We start from the raw sequence: 18,188 nt of genomic DNA on the forward strand, positions 1-18,188 counted from the left end.
TAACTTATTACTAGAAGTGGGCAGAAAAGATGTCACGGGCTTAAATACACTAGTATAGGCACAGCTCTTCTTAAACTCCAGCCGCTATTAATCAGCTGGTAAGATGCTTAAATCACTTTCTGCTACTTAGCTATGACAGGCGGTTCCATTAAATACTTTTATTGCAACACAGCTTCCTTCACAGATTTATTACCCTGGATCATGAGAGAAGGGCACTTTCCCCCAGTTACCCACTCACTTAACAATCTCACTCCTGAGGTATTTCATAATAGCATAACAGACCCAGGGGATCACCTCACCCCTTGTTACTGGTTTGGGAGTTTTGGAGCTAGAAGAACTCTCCCTTCCTGGCTAGAAAGAGATGCCGCTAGCCTGAATTCCCACAGGTTCTCCGTCTCCCAGTTCAGCCACAGCCCTCCCAGGACACTCCTGTCTGTATACCTTTCCCAGACCCTCAGCCCAGTCTCCCTATCTAAGCTGCAAGTCTCTGTCCTAGTCTAACTGAACTCAGGACCAGTTCTCCCTCAGTCTCACTCCCATCTCAAAACAAGCCCTGTCCATCTTCTCAAATCCGGCCCTATCTCTCCTCTTAAATCAAGCCCTATCTCTCAACCTAAACCCTGTCTAACATCTCAAATCAAGCCCTGTCACATAACCTGAACCTTAGCCCTCTCTAACTCTCTCCCTCCGAAACCGCTCCTTTTATTCTCTCTCTCAAAGTGCTGCTCCTCCCCCTTGTGTGACTAGCCGACTCTGTAGCCAATCAGAGAGAGGCTTCGGTACTCTGGTGGAGTTTCAGGGGAACTGCGCCACCAGATTGGTCTGGCTTGGCCGTCCGTCACAACCACCCTTTGCATTTGATATTGTGTTCGGACAGACATCTCCTGCTACACTTAATTTGACCTGTGGAATTTTTTTGTCACTGGGAACAAAACTTATGCACTGGTAATTTAACTTTAAAGAGGTGATCCAGCTCCTGTAACCATCATTTTCAAGTATAGCGTTAAGAGTGACTTCATTACGCAGTCTTCAGGATAAACATCTAGCTGCAGAAAGTAAGAATGAACATCCTATGGGATTGCAGGGTAGAACTGGAAGATGTGGGAGGGGTAGAGGAGCTATTGCCTGTTGTCTGTTGCTTTTCCCCTGCAACACTGTCCAGCCATTTTTTTCTTGCCGTGCCCTACCATGTCCAAAACTGAAAACAAACTGCGGGGAGGGAAGGCCCTAGCGGAAAATCTCTGGGAACACCCCATATTCTGCCCATCAGTTCTCATTTGACATTTTCGTATGAGCACATAAATGCACCTCGCATCATTAACTGTCACACACATTTATGGAAATACATCGACCAGCGTCACATGTTGTTCCACATTAGTTTATTGGTATTAAATAGGGGGAAAATAGTATTTGTGATGGTCCAGTAAGGCATACTATTTAGCTGTCTGTATGGATCAATGAGGGACGCAAGTGGCGCTGTGGGTTAAACCACAGAGCCAAGGACTTGCCTATCAGAAGGTCAGCGGTTCGAATCCCTGCGACGGGGTGAGCTCCCGTTGCTCAGTCCCTGCTCCTGCCAACCTAGCAGTTCGAAAGCACTTCAAAGTGCAAGTAGATAAATAGGTACTGTTCTGGCGGGAAGGTAAACAGCGTTTCCGTGTGCTGCTCTGGTTTGCCAGAAGCGGCTTAGTCATGCTGGCCACATGACCCGAAAGCTGTACGCTGGCTCCCTCGGCCAATAAAGCGGGATGAGCGCCGCAACCCCAGAGTCGGCCACGACCGGATCTAATGGCCAGGGGTCCCTTTACCTTTTTATGGATCAATGATGTTAACTTTCTTATGATATAACATCCTCAAGCCTGTTTACTTATGGTCCACTGACATGTAAGGTAAGACCCTAGAAGATGCTAACTTAGCATCATGCTAAGTTGATTGTTCCGTCAACACAAGAATTTCACTTGCCAAATGGAACCATCTCCCCTATTTCTCCCCTGCATGCTGTTCTGAGGTTCTCCTGAGCTGATTTGGGGGGAGTTCAAGTGAGAGGGAAGTCTTGTTGTGCCAGATTCAGTTGAATCTGGCCCTAGAGTCAAGAGCACCCCAAGAATGCTCAGTATTGATATCGGGACATACTAATAAACATCAATATTTTAGCACAACAACACGACCGACAGAGGTGATTTCTCAAACTGGGGGAGCAGGCCTGTCATAAGTCAAAGTGTGTGTACTGAGCAGAGGTCGGGAGCAGAGAGAGAGAGAGAACATATAATTAATGCCTGCTCTCTCATGAGTAATATACTACGAAACAACAGGTTTCAGTCCCGCCCCCCAAAATGGTGGGGAACAATCCCACAGGCATCTCTGAAAGAGAGGAGCATGGTCATTATTATCGATGTGCTGTGGAGCCACCTTTTCCATCCGCTGGTGAATCTGGTGCAAAGATTATATGAGCTGATTTATCTCCCTGTGGGCTGTCCTGGTTTGGGCTGTGTAGACTGTGCACAGACAATGTAGTGAACTTGGAAAGGTAAATTGCAATTTAATAAACCTGAGGTAATGCCCCAAATTGGGTGATCTGAACTTTTGAGGCCACACAATATTTGTGATCAGCACCAAATTCCAAGGGATGTTTTGGAGGCATGTAAGGCCGAAGTGAACCAACTCTGGATGTGGTCAGTGGCCTGAAATGGGGACTCCTTGGGAATAACATGTGTGATGCCTTGGTTTCCATGATGGAAGAAAGGTGGGGTATAAATGTAAGAGGAATGAATCCATCAGTTCCATCTCCTCACTAAGTCTTCTGGTTCATAAAGAGTTTTCAGGATTAGACCTTTAGTAAATTCCTAGATTATTTCTGTGCTTTGTGATAATAGGGACACATCATGTGCTGTTTCTCATGCTTTTCTCTCACACCATGTGCTACAAATCTCAAACAAAAAGCTGGCTATGCAGGCCTTCTTATTAGCAGCAAGGATGGGCCGAGGAGTGAGGCGGTTTGAAGCTCTGGAGAGATTGTACATGATAGGCCAGATGTACATGATAGGCCAGACTTGGGTCTCCAGCTGTTTTTGGACTCCAGTTCCCATTATCCCTGACCACTTAGGGGTGATAGGAGTTGCAGTCCAAAACCAGCCGGAGACCCAAGTTTGGTATACCCTGCCCTAGGCTCTGGAATAGGCAATATTAGGACTCTCAAAGGTCCTAAAGCAGATGTAGGGAACAGGAAACATGGTTCTCCAGAAGTTCTTAAACTCCAGCTCCCATCATCCCCAGGCAGCATGGCCAGTGGTTGGGGATTATGGGAGTGGTAGTCTAGCAATGCCTGTCCAAAAACATTTCATGGAAACTTACGGACCTTTGCTTCCTTTATTATTCATCCATTTCCTTGCTGTCTTCTGTTTTGATCTTAGCTGCTGCCCTCTCAGCCAAAACTAGCTGAAATCCCAGGGTGCTTATATATGCTGAGGGTGAAAGATCCTTTCTCTACTTTAAGTAACACTTATTTCTGCCTGCTGCTTCTGTAAATATAGAACCCGTGTTTCTTTATTGAAAATGTATATGTCTGTTTCATGCAATATTTGTTCTAAGTCTCTGTCACTCTGTTCTTTATTCTTATCACTGAAATTTTGCATGACACGTTTCGGGAAGAGGAAAAAATCCGTTCCGAATTAAAAACAGTTTCGGAGAGGGCAGGAGGGAGGGGGTGTGTGCATTATTAATACAGTGAAACTGCTGTCGAGAGTGGCTGCTCAGCGGACCATGATAACTTTGAGAAATTAGTCTCTCGTCAGAAATCAAAATTACGCGGGAAGCGTGCAGAGGTCCTTTTCGAATCAGGTTGCAGTAGCCACCCGAAGAGGTTTCACTGTAAATGTGTCACTTTTGTATATCTTATTGGAATGTTCTTGTGATTACATGTGTATATGTATACCCCTCAAGTACAACTGGAGGTAATATACGAGCACATGCTTTTAAAGCAAGCAAAAAAAAAACAACCAAGCCACACAATGCACAAACCTGCATTGTGTGCCCAAATATACTTATGAACCTTATTGTGCATACATTTTTTCCGTTCAAAAAAGAAAGAAAGAAAGAAAAAAACTCACATTTTTTTCCCGTTACAGTTGAATGCACATTTGTCAGAATGTATTAATGCCCCAAGCACCTGTAGTTTTAAGCGTTATGGCTGCATTTTTCAGGTCAGTATATAATGATTTATATACTTGATTGAAAGTCTACAATAAGAAAACTTAATACTTATTGATAGCTCTCTCGACTGGGCTTGACGTCTCTCGTTATCCGCTAAGAGAAAGGCACCCAGTGGCTTGAGTGATTTTGAAGTTATGTATTGGGTGATGATCAGATTACCTGCCATAGAAATTTAAATGTGTAAACGTGTTTCTAGGAACCACAGTGTGTCAGGGTTCCAGTACTCTGTTGCTTAACATAATAGATACATTGCATTTGGAATTCGAAAGGCACAGTTTGCCCCTCAAGAAAGCAGACTGCAATTACTTAAGTTGTTTCCACAAAGCTTACTACTTTTCTGCAATGAAACTTTTGGCCCTTAATACTGCTTGTGCCCAATAAAATCCACGGAAGGCTTAACCTGCTATAAGCTGCTGTCCTGCAATTTCTGCCTTTGTGCGTTTAAACAGGGTATATGTGGAGGTTTAGTGAGTGTCCCTTAAGGAGTTAAAAATGTGTCAGCCTAGGCCGGGGTACCCAGTGTGGCCAGTGGTCCCCAAACATCTGCTGGATTCTGGGCTGGGGGAAGGATGAGCTTGGTTCTTCGTACCTACAACGAGTAGGTTCATTGTCCAACCCTTGGCATGCGCAAACGAAGCCACCAAGAATGAGTGTGGAAGACGGTGAACTTCAAAATGAGACTTTTTGCCAGGTAGATCGATTCTTCCTTTCCTGCCATGCCTCTTGTCTTAGCTCTCCAGTGAAACCCATCGACGGTTGGACATTAGTGGGAAGTGCTCAGTCTAATATAAATTGCCCGTTTCTTGTTCCTTTTGAGGAAATGTGTCGGGACAAGGATATAAAGAGACATTCTGCAGACCTGCAGTTTATTGCTTTTTTAGTTTAAAATTTTAAACCCTCTTTAGCCCAAATGTGAGCCCCAAAACTCACAGGTATCCCAAAATTAGTGAGATTTGCAGGTGGTTTTTGGGTGGTGAGTAGCTGTGTCCTAATCCCATATAGAGCTACAGTTCTCAATATTCTTTTAAACTGGGTTATATATCTGTAGTAGGGATGCGGGTGGCACTGTGGGTTAAACCACAGAGCCTAGGACTTGCCGATCAGAAGGTCGGCGGTTCAAATCCCCGCGACGGGGTGAGCTCCCATTGCTCGGTCCCTGCTCCTGCCAACCTAGCAGTTCGAAAGCACCTCAAAGTGCAAGTAGATAAATAAGTACTGCTCCAGCGGGAAGGTAAACGGTGTTTCCGTGCGCTGCTCTGGTTCGCCAGAAGTGGCTTAGTCATGCTGGCCACATGACCCGGAAGCTGTACACCGGCTCCCTCGGCCAATAAAGCGAGGTGAGCGCCGCAACCCCAGAGTCAGTCACAACTGGACCTAATGGTCAGGTGTCCCTTTACCTTTTCCTTTATATATCTGTAGCACAGACAGGCCATAAGAGCAGTGAGGAGCAACAGGGCTGGGACCGTAATCTTATCTTTACTTACCTGGGAGCAAGCTCCATTGAATTTAATACGACTTACTCCTGAGTAGGCTTGATTAGGATTACACTGTGAAGAAACCTCCAAGGGGTTCTTAACACCTGGGAAACAAAGCATTCAACAGTTTGCACACAAACACAATTGCTCTCAGTGGTAGAAATAGTTTGTCTTGTTGGCACTGCTTTCTGTTCCCTTATCACCAATCACTATTTTTATGTTCCGTGTTTCTGTGCGTATGTAGATATATATTTTACTGGAATACCTATTATACAGAACATGTACATTGGAAATCGCAGAAATATTAAACTCGCATCTTAATTTACGCACATTTAAAAGGTTAATTTACACAAACCTTTTTTGCACGGTGTCTCATCCCCTAAAGGGACTGAAACAAGCAGATGTACATACTCTGCATATTACTTGTTTTCTGTGTAATTGTATGTAGTAGTTATTCATACTGATGTGTGTGTTTGTAAGGATCACATATTTTCTGATTACCTAAAAGCATTAAGCAGAGCATTTTGGAAACTGTCTAAAATGGAAAATTTCACTCTATTGAAGCAGTGCTGCCATTTCTAGGGTTGATGAATTAAATTTTAATCTTTCAATCTGCTCCCCACCCCCACCCCACAAACATCTTGTTCTCTTTTTACTCAGTGGACTGGCTTGGGCTTCGTGCTAAATCATAGCTATGCATTATGAGAATAAGCCTCACTGAACCCGGAGCTTCTGTGTCTGCTTTCTATTTTACTATAGTTTAGTGTGTCATCTGAACCTTGCAGTTAATCTTAACTGTTGTTAGTGGAAACAAACCAACTTCAAACCATAGTTTATGGTTTTAACTATGGTTTAATCATAGTTAAAATTAACCAAAGTTTAGAGTTGAAAAAACACTAAGCTACAACACACATTTTTCTTTTTCTTTTTTTTAAAAAGTGGTCTAGATAAGTTTTTCTTTTTAAAGCTGCTGTTAATATAGAACAGAAGTGGTAGCTTCCAGACTCCTTGCACCTGCATTAGAAGAGGGAAAGGGGAAGGGCAGGACTCACTGAAGCTTGTCCTTGTAACACTAAACCATGGTTTAGCATTATATCCAAATGCAGCCAATGAGCATTTCCATATATAAAAGCATCAAATCCTGTTGGTTTACTTTCTCTAGTTTCCTGGGTAGACAATCCACCAAGTTCTGCTCCTGTGGAATTAACCCTTTAAGCCAATGAGTGAAGATGTTCAGGGGCTTCAGAGCAGGTTGTGAGCAATGGTTTGCAGCAGCAGAACTAGACCTGTGTCCCGTTGGCCACAGGAAGAGAGCAGAAGGCATATTGCTTTTCACAGTTTTTCCACCATTCTCCCTCTCTCTGCCTCACACTTCCTTCCTTTTCCTGGGAACGTGATAACCATAGAGTAGAAAAGCAAGTAAAATAAAATAGAGCACGTAGATTTGAAAGGTATTTGTTGGCTAATTTGTTGCTTAAATTTGGCATTGTGCTAAACTGCTGCTTGGGAAGACAGGTTGCAAATAGCCACTTGCTGGGGAGCAAGTAAAAATTGCCCCCTGGCAAGCTATTCTTACGTTGTTGTGCCCCCCAGACACAGTGAAGCCAGACTGTGTGGACATCTGTGATTCGCTTCCAACCTTAAAGGTTTGAAGAGAGAACAGGCCAAAGGCCTGTCAGTTCAGCATCCTGTTTTTCATGGTGGCTAGCTAGACACATCTGGGAAGTAGGACATGAAGGGAGCAGCCTTTTCCCTAGGGCTGCCATACAGAAACATGCTGTTTCTGATCCAGGATGTATCACACAGCCTTTGACAGCCTCGTCTTCTGTGTACTTGACTAATCCCCCTTGTAAAAGCAGCATCATAAGCATCTCGCAGCAGCAAATCCCAAGAATGCTATGCGAGAAGAAACTGTTTTGACCTGGATCTCCTGCCAATCACCCGCACTGGATGACCTTGGGTTCCAGTGTTAGAAGCACTCTCTCCAGACCACACCATGCTTAACGGTGGAAGAGAGAGCCCAGCAACCCAGGGTCTGTGCCCTTTGGAGAATGGCCCCCACATCTCTAGGGTTCTGAGTCTTCAGGGTAGATGTAGGTTTTACAAGAGCTTCTTTACCCTTGGGTCCTCAGATGTCACTGTACCACATTTCCCATTATCTCCAGTCAACTTAGCCCAACGTTCAGGGATGATGTGAATTGCAGGTCACTTCCAGGCTCGCTGTTTTGCGGGAGGGGTTCAGTTGAATTTGCAGGCTGCCAAATTTAGGTGTGCATTGTTAAATGGGTTAAAGCAGTCTTGCACAGCAAAAAAAAAAAAAAAAAAAAAATGTGATAAGTGGAAAGGGATGGGGAAACATGCTATAGGTCAGGGGTGTCCAACCAGTAGATCATGATCTACTGGTAGATCCCTGGCTGATCCTGGTAGATCGTGTACAAGTTTCATGGAAAAAGCTAAAAAAACTCTGTGCAATCCTCCCCCCAAAAAACTCAACAATTCTGGGCAATCCACCCACCTCACGCGTGCTCTTCCTCCCTACAATAACAATGGGTAGATCACTGCCAGTTTTTTTATACTGGGAGTAGATCACAGTCTCTTGGGAGTTGGACATGCTTGCTTTAGCTATTGTGGGACGAGTGTTTTCTCCCGCTCTGGAGGGTAGGACTCCAACCAACGGCTTCAAGTTACAAGAAATGGGATTCTAACTAAACCTCAGGAAAAACTTTCTGACAGTAAGAGCTGTTCCGCAGTGGAACGGTCTCTCTCTGGAGGTTGTGGACTCTCCTTCCTTGTAGGTTTTTAAGCAGAGGTTGGATGGCCGTATGTAAGGGATGCTTTAGTTGAGCCCCAGGGGGCTGGACTAGGTGACTCTTGGGGTCCCTTCCAACTCTACGATTCTATGAGAAAAAGCAGTTGATGGGTAGTTGTACAACCTCCGTGCAAATCTAATTGGGCTGGACACTTCCTAATTGGCAGATGCCGTAACAGCCACCGTGCAAGCTGGTTGAATGCTTAATAAGCAGGTTGTGTGGAGGCACCTCTACCTCCGGGGACCCTTGGTGGAAGAACTCTTGCTTATATGGCCAGCAATTAAGGGCAGGTTAGTAGAGGAAGCAGTTGAGTGATTCAGGTCTCGCCTTAACAAAACACTGTAGAAAAATAGGGTTCCTGCCCCTTTGTTCATCTCCTCAACATACCGTTTAAATGAAATAAATAGGGATATTTTTTCCCACGGGCAAGGTTTGGTGGATTGAGCCTTTACCTTTTGAAGGCTGTTGTGTGTGTGTGTGTGTGTGTGTGTGTGTGTGTGTGTTTTGGTGGTTACACAAATGGTTCTGAAATGCATTTTAAAACAAAAACCTCTTTTTGCATGGTAGTTTTAAAGCCACGCAGGAGGGGTTTGGGGTGGGGCTCCAGCATCCCTGAATGGAAGGTGAATTCAGGCTGTGTTTGCACATCATGCTAAGCCACAGATTACAGTGAAGCGCATGAGCAGGAATGAGCTGCAGCAAGGCTTGGGCTCATGCACTCCCCATGCCAGGAGGAGTTCAGAAGCTTTTGCTTCTGCAGTTACTTAACCACAGTTGGCCATGGCAGGCAAACTGCAAATACCATTAACCATGGCCAAGAGACTGATACTGATAAATTGGAAGAATGGAGATACAATTCCCCTTAATCAATGACTGACAACGTGAGATTGGCAACATATGGACAGGCAGCTTATAGACGCAGACTTTCTTTGGATAGATATAGTGATATTTGGAATGCGTTTACACAGAATATGGCAGACCAACACGGCTACCTATCTGTAACTACACAGAATATATTAGGTTATTGACAATTATATGTGTATTAGGATAACAAGGATATACTCATCTGTATATTAATGTGTGGTAATGCAACAGTATTTTTCTTTATTTGTTCATTCTCACTTCTTTTCTTACCCTGTTTTTTTTAATAAAAGAAATTCTCTTCATAAAATATCAATTGAAAAGACACCCTATGGTTTGGTTAAAGTAGCTGCCCCTCATGGCCGTGGTACTCTTCAGACGTTGATGGACTACAAAACCCATCAGCCCTGGCAGTATGACCAGTGGGCAAGGATGATGGGAGTTGTAGTCCAGGAGCATCCAGAGGGCATCAGGTTGGCGGAGGCTGCCTTACAACAATCTAGCTTCAACACCTGGGCCATGAAAAGCAGGAGCACACAAGCTCAAGGCTCCCTGTGGCGCATTGCTTGCTTGTGCACCTTGCACCAACCTATGGCTTAGCAGGATGTGCAAATGCGGTCTCTGTGTTGTGTGTCTTTATTATTATTATTATTAAAGCAGGTTTGTTGCAAAAATATGCCTGAAAAATGCATCATTGGGCCAGACCTATGGTGGGTGGGTTGGTGCTACATTGAATGCAGGGTTGGCTAAGAAATGAAGTTGGCTAAATCATGTTCTTTGTCACAGGGAACAAACCAGCAAGTTAAAGCACATGAAGCCACCTCAGCAGTGCAGCATGTAGACTTATTGAAAGAGTGGAGTAATTGTCTAGAAAATAAGGTACATCTCCTCCTCACCTTATCTGCATTACTTTTTATGTTTTATGCGTTTAGCAGGGATACCATTGTGGGAGTTTGGAACGGCCGCTGAAATACTTCTCTGTTTCCAAAAGCAATGAATTGTGTAGCTGCAGGATTTTTGTTCTTAAGGTTTGAAAAACAAGAAGTCTTCCAAAGAGGTTTTCATTAACTGGTAGAATGTGCATAATATAGATAGGTAAACTTGTCTTTCACTCCCAACTGGTTAATTATAATTTCTCCCCCATTGGGCTGCCTTACAAAGACAGGCAAGTAAGAAAAACCTACGCTATTAAAACCTGCATTGCTGCTTGATTTTAAGGATGTTTTTAATGTGGGAATTTCCAACAGCTCGGTGTAGAGCGAGAGGCCATAACTCAGTATTAGACCCCTCGTACTTTACAGGCACAAGGTGTCAACTTCCATTCTCTGGCATCTCAGTTTTAAAGGGTTTTGCTTGGGTAGACTTGGCAGGCGTAGCCAATGTTGTGCCTTCGAGATGTTGTTGAACTACAACTCCTATCATCCCTAGCCAGCATGCTCAATCTTCAAGGATGATGGGAGTTGTAGTCTCACAACATCTGGAGAGTACCACGAAGGGCTACACTTGAATAAGTGCACCCGTGTCTCTCTTTCATTGCAGAAAATGTTTTTCCCCCCTTCTTGGTATAAGACTTCTTCTTCGTCTTCTTCTTCTTCTTCTTCTTCTTCTTCTTCTTCTTCTTCTTCTTCTATACCACCCTTCATCTGTAGATCTCTGGGCGATTCACAGCATAAAAAGACAAGATAAAAACACAAAATGCAGAATAAGAACAAGAATAAGAATAAGAACAAAACAGGGGACGCGGGTGGCGCTGTGGGTTAAACCACAGAGCCTAGGACTTGCCGATCAGAAGGTCAGCGGTTCAAATCCCTGCGACGGGGTGAGCTCCCATTGCTCGGTCCCTGCTCCTGCCAACCTAGCAGTTCGAAAGCACATTAAAGTGCAAGTAGATAAATAGGTACTGCTCTGGCGGGAAGGTAAACGGCGTTTCCATGAACTGCGCTGATTCACCAGAAGCGGCTTAGTCATGCTGGCCACATGACCCGGAAGCTGTACACCGGCTCCCTCGGCCAATAAAGCGAGATGAGCGTCGCAACCCCAGAGTCGGCCACGACTGGACCTAATGGTCAGGGGTCCCTTTACCTCTATAAGAACAAAACAAACCAATAGCCCCCTCCCCCACTAGATAGTTTAATATACGTGTCTCTGTGTGTGTTGGTTTTTGTTAATTTGGTTAAATAATAAAATGGAGAATTCCCTGGATGCCTAGATCTAGGTTTGAAATAGCCATGGGTGTTGCTCTAAGTTGATTCATTTTTCTACTTAGGGACTGATATGTAGTTATAGTTCACATTTATTGCTGCCACCTCCAAAGCCCCCAAGAGCAAAAGGGGAAAAAAAACCACCAACCTGATTGGCCTGTTCCCTTTTTGCATGTTACTGTGTTCATGGTGCAAACAAAGCTCTGGAGTGGAATTGGGTGGGGAAATGGACTCCTGACCTAATTCAATGCAAACTGATCAGGTATTCAGAAAACGGAAGTCCCGTATGTGGTTTAAGATGTGAGAGGTTTGGTTGGCGGGACTAACCAAAGTTAAAATTTAAAACTTATTTTTTTTCTTCCAAATCAGCATAAAGTAAGTTGAACAATTATAAATCCTTAGCAATCAAAGGAGAAAACGCAACCTTACTGGAATAAAATTACGTACGATTGTTCTGTAGGGTTGTTTCATGTCTCGTTTGTTTATTTGTGAGATTTCTATCCTGCCTACATAAAAGGCAGGTTTGACAGATTAAAAAAACAAAAAACAGCCATCCTCAGCAGTCCCCTTATCAAAGAATCTTTTCTTTTTGCTCTTATTTTTGCTCTACTGAGCTGTAATCTGTGCAGCAGACTTCAGAAGCCATCTCCTTTCCCTGGGGAACCATGGAAACTGTAGTTCTGTGAGCATGGCTAAAGATCTTTTAAAAAGGTCTCAATGTCCTTGTTGTTGTTTAGTCGTGTCCGACTCTTGGTGACCCCATGGACCAGAGCACGCCAGGCACTCCTGTCTTCCACTGCCTCCCGTAGTTTGGTCAAACTCATGCTGGTAGCTTCAAGAACACTATCCAACCATCTCTTCCTCTGTCGTCCCCTTCTCCTTGTGCCCTCCATCTTTCCCAACATCAGGGTCTTTTCCAGGGAGTCTTCTCTTCTCATGAGGTGGCCAAAGTATTGGAGCCTCAGCTTCAGGATCTGTCCTTCCAGTGAGCACTCAGTGCTGATTTCCTTCAGAATGGATAGGTTTGATCTTCTTGCAGTCCATGGGAATCTCAAGAATCTCCTCCAGCACCATAATTCAAAAGCATCAACTCTTTGGCGATCAGCCTTCTTTATGGTCCAGCTCTCCTTACAATTCCCATGATTTTTCGGAGGAAGCCACAATTAACTGATACCAAACTGCCATCTTACGTAGCTATACCCTGAGTAGCATAGTAGAAAAGATTGGGGGACGGGGGACGGGACACAACCATTTTCACTCAAAAAGGCTCTCTCAAAAGACCCAGCAGTACCTCTGAGTAGTATCTATAATCTGCAGATGCAGTTATACAGTTGGTACTTCAGACTGGCACTGATTTTACCATTTTGTTTGGTTGAAGTTGTCTTCGCACAGCTGGAGAAGAGTTGCCAGATTAATCCTCACTTAGAAAATTTTCCAAAGTAGGATGTCAACCCCTCCCCAGTTTTACAAGACGGAAACTTCTTTCAAAAAGGATCTCGCAACTAGCGATCCAAATTCAAATTTTGAACCCCTCGCCCCCTCTCTAATAAAACCTATTAGCTGATGAAAGAGATTTTATTCTTTTAGCCCGAGGCAATAGCGATAAGCATTTTATCAAATCTGGTACAAGCTGAGAAGTTTGCTCATTTGTGGTTGGGTTTCTAAAAATAGCCTTCTGAAATAATCAGGGAATTTAGTGTGCTAATGTATTAGACAGCTTGTCCAGTGCGAAATAGCTGGAATATAACTGGCAAATGCCACAAGATTTTTGGGTTTGGGTTTCTGTTTTGTTTTGGTGCAGAAGAGGAACCTGAAAAATGATGTTTTTCTTCAGATGTTTACCAAGAAAACCCCCTTGTCAGCCCTTTGAGCAGGGCTCAGCAAACTTTGTCAGCAGGGGGCCGGTCCTCTGTCCCTCAGACCTTGTGGGGGGCCAGACTATTTTGGGGGGGGGTGAACAAATTCCTATGCCCCACAAATAACCCAGAGGTGCATTTTAAATAAAAGGACACATTCTACTTATGTAAAAACACGCTGATTCCCGGACCGTCCGTGGGCCAGATTTAGAAGGCGATTGGGCCAGATCCGGCCCCCAGGCCTTAGTTTGCCTACCCATGCCTTTGAGGATGGCAACGGTCTGTTCCCTTCTCAGATGTCAAAAGAAAACCAGCATGTATTATGCCCTCATCTCTGCCACTACTTTTAACAAATCCGGCTCTAGTTTTTGTTTTGTTTTTTTAACCCCTAGGCTTGGGTATACGTGTTGGCATGGTGAGTGCGCTTAACTGTGATGTCTCAGAGGAATCTGGGCTGAATGCTCAAATTACTCATAGATCCAGGAACCAACAGGAAAGCCAAGAGCAGATTGAGGGCTGAAATCCTAGGGTTGACAAACTATCCTTGAGTTATGCCATCTCAGTGGGCCGACCAATTTGCCTGTCAAATCCCCCACCTCCTTAGTATTTCTGCATCTTAAAAGCACCTGCTTCCTGCTCATACACAATTTCATTTTGGGGGCAGGGAGAAAGAAGCAAATTTTTTTTTGTTTTGGCAAGGAAGTGTGGCTTTATTGCAAAATGAAGGACAACCAGTTTTATAAAGAGTTTGACCCCTCTTGTGGTAGAAAACCGGATGCTTTCATCCTTATCAATACTGGCCCAGGTGTGCTTTTACTGTTACTGATAGACAGCATTGTGTCGGAAACATTTGAGAAACCTTCCCTACTTTTTTAAGATGGATCACAAGTGGTGGTCCTAGGCAGTCTGTGGTGGTATTTCAGGTACATAAATACCCTCTCTAGCTGTTTCCTTTTTTGGCTGTTTTGCTGATGAATGCTGAATGCAATCTTCACGTTTTGCCAGGACGAGAGGGCAGGATTCCAGGTGTGAGATGGTTGAAGGGAAGAAAAGCACTGATGAATAGAGCAAAGATCCTCACAGTGACTGAAAAATGATAGTCAGCTGTTCTTTGTGGTTCCAGCACAGTCCAGTAGGTGCGCTAAGTATTTTCCGACAACAAAGCACAAGCTGATTTCTTTTAGATGATATCATCAGTGCACACCCCTCTTCTTTCATATTGCTCCCTAAGTATGTATCTTTCATTCATGGAAATCATTACAGGCTGGTTTTGACTTGTGTCCTTTACTGAAGAACCATTCAGATACGTTTCTTAAAGCAGCCACAGCCTATTTCTTTTTAGACACCAAGTGGGGTGTCATCCTCTTTTCTATTTTCCTTTTCGGTCATTGTTTTCTTCTCTAAGTCTTTCTACTGGCCTGTCTATTGTAAAGGACTTGGATGCCCAGTATGGATTGCCCTCAAATAATGCAGTTTCCTTATCTCCAGAAATCTAAGCCTTGGGAACGACCAACTAAATAAGTGAAACTTGCTTAGAAGTTAAGAGTTACGACCAGTGTTGTACTCCTCCTTTTAATCCAGGGGAAGGAGGAAGAAGAAGAAATCTGCTTTCAGGAAGGGCTAGAAAATACACTAAACACAGTGAAGATATATTTTATTTGGAACGCTCCTCCTTGTTTGTGAGAGATGGCTGATTCTTTTTGCATACGTCTGGTGGGAGTAATTGTAGATTATTCTCCCCCCCTCCAGGTGGCCATGCTCCAAAATGAAAGTTTGGAAAAGAACAAGAGTATACAAACTTTACATAATCAGATTTGTAGCTTTGAAATAGAAATTGAGAGACAGAAGGAAATGCTGCGGAGTAATGAGTCCAAAATACATCACTTACAGGTAAGTTATTGATTTCTTCCCGAGCTTGAGCAGAGCATCGTGAGCATTTTTCTCCTCTTTGCCTTCCTGTTTGCAGAGCAAAGTATGACAATTCAGGCCGTAGTCCTATACACACTTTCCTAGGAATAAAGTCCAGTCGAACACGTCTCTTGCCATTTACTTTGCTGCTACGAAGGCTTATTGGGGTGGGTTGTTCAATACAATCCATGCACGTTTATTTACTTTAAATGCTTGCATCATAGCAGTTCCCGCATCCTCCTTCAGTAATAGCGAGTCTTCCTGTATTCCCTCGTCTGTTGTTTCCTTTGGAGGTTTCCTTTTAAATATTTTTTTTTTAAAAAAAACTATTTATTCTTTTCATTCAAAGCGAGTGATAGACAGCCAAGCTGAGAAGCTGAAAGAACTGGACAAAGAGATCCGTCCCTTCCGACAGAACTGGGAGGAAGCGGACAGCATGAAGAGCAGCGTTGAGTCTCTCCAGAACAGAGTGACTGAGCTGGAAAGCGTCGATAAGAATGCAGGGCAAGGAAATAGGACTGCAGGTAAAAAATAATTTAAAAAAAAAAACTGAGCACAAAGCCAGCAAAGAACTTGCCTGGCAGTTCCTGTCAAAATAACTAATAAGGTGCATTCTGAAGTGGAACTCCTGCTGGGGATGTTTCCCTCTGAAGACAAGCAATAACTGCAAACCTTGTAGCTTCTTGAGAGCTGTCTGCTTAATAGCCATCTCAGAAGTTCATCCCCATTGTGTCTGTGCTACAGCGCCAATTGAGGGCCTTAGCCTATGCGATTCCCTTGCCAAACCATGTGGCTGTCAGAGAAAACCAGGCTATGCAGTTTTGTTGTCTGGCCCGACCCCTTAATAATGAACATCATGAGTCCTCTTTATACCTTGCCTTTGACACCTGAAATTTTGTGGGCCCACCTTATTCCTGTGGTTGTAACCCGCTTTAACTCTCTTTAATCTTGAATTTGATGGTAAATAACAGCTTTTAGATGCTCCTCATACAGACATTAGTACCTCTCAAACAAGTTGCTGGTATGCTTTTTCAGCCACTGTGATGGAAAAAGCATAATCCGTATTCGAAAGCATAATTGGTTTTCAAAAATGTCATAGTTCCTCTCCCAATCCTTAATAGTCTCCCCATTTATAATCTGTGGCTGCTTTTACTGTAGGGCTTACAGTCTTTTATGTGTAGTTCAGAGGGATGTTTCATCTGAGCATCACCATGATAAAACAAAGGAGGCCGTTGCCTTATTCTGTGAACAAAGTAATAAAAACCACAAATTAGCAATATGACGCAGGCCTTTCTTAGCGGCTTACCCGATACGGTTTGTTTCAAACGCGAATCAGCAAGGAAAAAAAAAAACTTTTATGAAGCATAAGCCATCTGTTAATGCACCTTGCTTGGACTGTTGTGTAAATATGCAGTCCATTCATTGCTGAACAGTAGTATATCGATCTGTAACTCAGTGCTCAGGTTGGGGTGTTGTGCCTGATGGCGACAGGTGGAATTTCACCAGCGCACAGGGCGCTTTCCCCCTTGCCACCTGAAGGGGGGGGGGCACAATGGGGCACAGCCATTTAGACTTATGTTGCTGGAGACCATGAATTTTGAAAAATTGATTCTGGAGTCCCATAGAGCAGGTCTGTTATTCAGTTGAGATCACAGAGAATATATACAGGCATTAAGCATATAACTTCTCCTTCTCTGAGTTGATTGCTATAGTATCTCTGGTGTGCCTTTGAACCACAGTTGCTGTATGTTGCGAGCAAGGAAGTGCTTTGTGCTCCTCTTTTGCTTGTGGGCTTCCCATAGGCATCTGGTTGGCCGCTGTCGTAGCAGGATGATATGTAAGCCTTCGGTCTGAACCAGCAAGCCCCTTTTTATGTTCTTACGTTGTTAAAATACCTACAAGTCTACCAGCTGTCTACCAGCTCCACCTGGTACGCAGGCTAAGACCCTACCTGCACACAGACTGTCTTGCCAGAGTGGTGCATGCTCTAGTTATCTCCTGCTTGGACTACTGCAATGCGCTCTACGTGGGGCTACCTTTGAAGGTGACCTGGAAACTGCAATTAATGCAGAATGCGGCAGCTAGACTGGGAGTGGCTGCCGGGACCACATAACACCGGTCCTGAGAGATCTGCATTGGCTTCCAGTACGTTTCCGAGCACAATTCCAAGTGTTGGTGCTGACCTTTAAAGCCCTAAATGGCCTCAGTCCAGTATACCTGAAGGAGCATCTCCACCCCCATCGTTTAGCCTGGACACTGAGATCCAGCGCCGAGGGCCTTCTGACGGTTCCTTGTTGCGAGAAGTGAGGTTACAGGAAACCAGACAGAGGGCCTTCTCGGTAGTGGCGCCCGCCCTGTGGAACGCCCTCCCACCAGATGTGAAGGAAATAAGCAGCTATCCTATCTTTAAAAGACATCTGAAGGCAGCCCTGTTTAGGGAAGCTTTTAATATTTAATGCTGTATTGTTTTAACACTTGATTGGAAGCTGCCCTGAGTGGCTGGGGAAACTCAGCCAGATGGGTGGGGTATAAATAATAAATTATTATATTATTACTAACAAGTACTAGTAGTGGCAAGTGGGGTGGGATGTTGCTTACCTGGCTTCCTAATGCCCAGGTCGCTGCTAGTAACCAAGACGGGCAAGGCAGTGGAGAGGTTGGGGCAGGTGCAGCAGGGAAGGGGATGAGCCGTTACTGCTGCTGTGTCCACACTTTGCTGACCTCTCCACTGCCTTGCCCCTCTTTCCTTGGTTCCCAGCAGCCACCTCTGGGTTGGGAAGCCAGGTAAGTCATCCCACCACACCCAATTCTGCCTGCTGTGGAATGCTACTGTGCACCTTTCTTTAACACTTAGTCAAAATTGCAAGG

General features: G+C 44.2%; 1 protein-coding gene across 4 annotated transcripts in view; it reads left to right on the forward strand.

The window, feature by feature from the left end:
• The window catches only part of TRAF3 (TNF receptor associated factor 3), an 89,698-nt gene that overhangs the window by 60,895 nt on the left and 10,615 nt on the right, over positions 1-18,188 (forward strand). For all 4 annotated transcript variants that reach the window (XM_083615127.1, XM_083615126.1, XM_083615125.1 and 1 more), the window contains 4 exons: positions 4,125-4,199; positions 10,142-10,234; positions 15,162-15,302; positions 15,670-15,844. In XM_083615127.1, the coding sequence (XP_083471253.1) occupies positions 4,125-4,199; positions 10,142-10,234; positions 15,162-15,302; positions 15,670-15,844 (484 nt within the window). The remainder of the gene's footprint in view (positions 1-4,124; positions 4,200-10,141; positions 10,235-15,161; positions 15,303-15,669; positions 15,845-18,188) is intronic.

This window comes from Podarcis filfolensis (genome assembly GCF_964270895.1).
Source record: "Podarcis filfolensis genome assembly, chromosome: 1".
Taxonomy (NCBI): Eukaryota; Metazoa; Chordata; class Lepidosauria; order Squamata; family Lacertidae; genus Podarcis; species Podarcis filfolensis.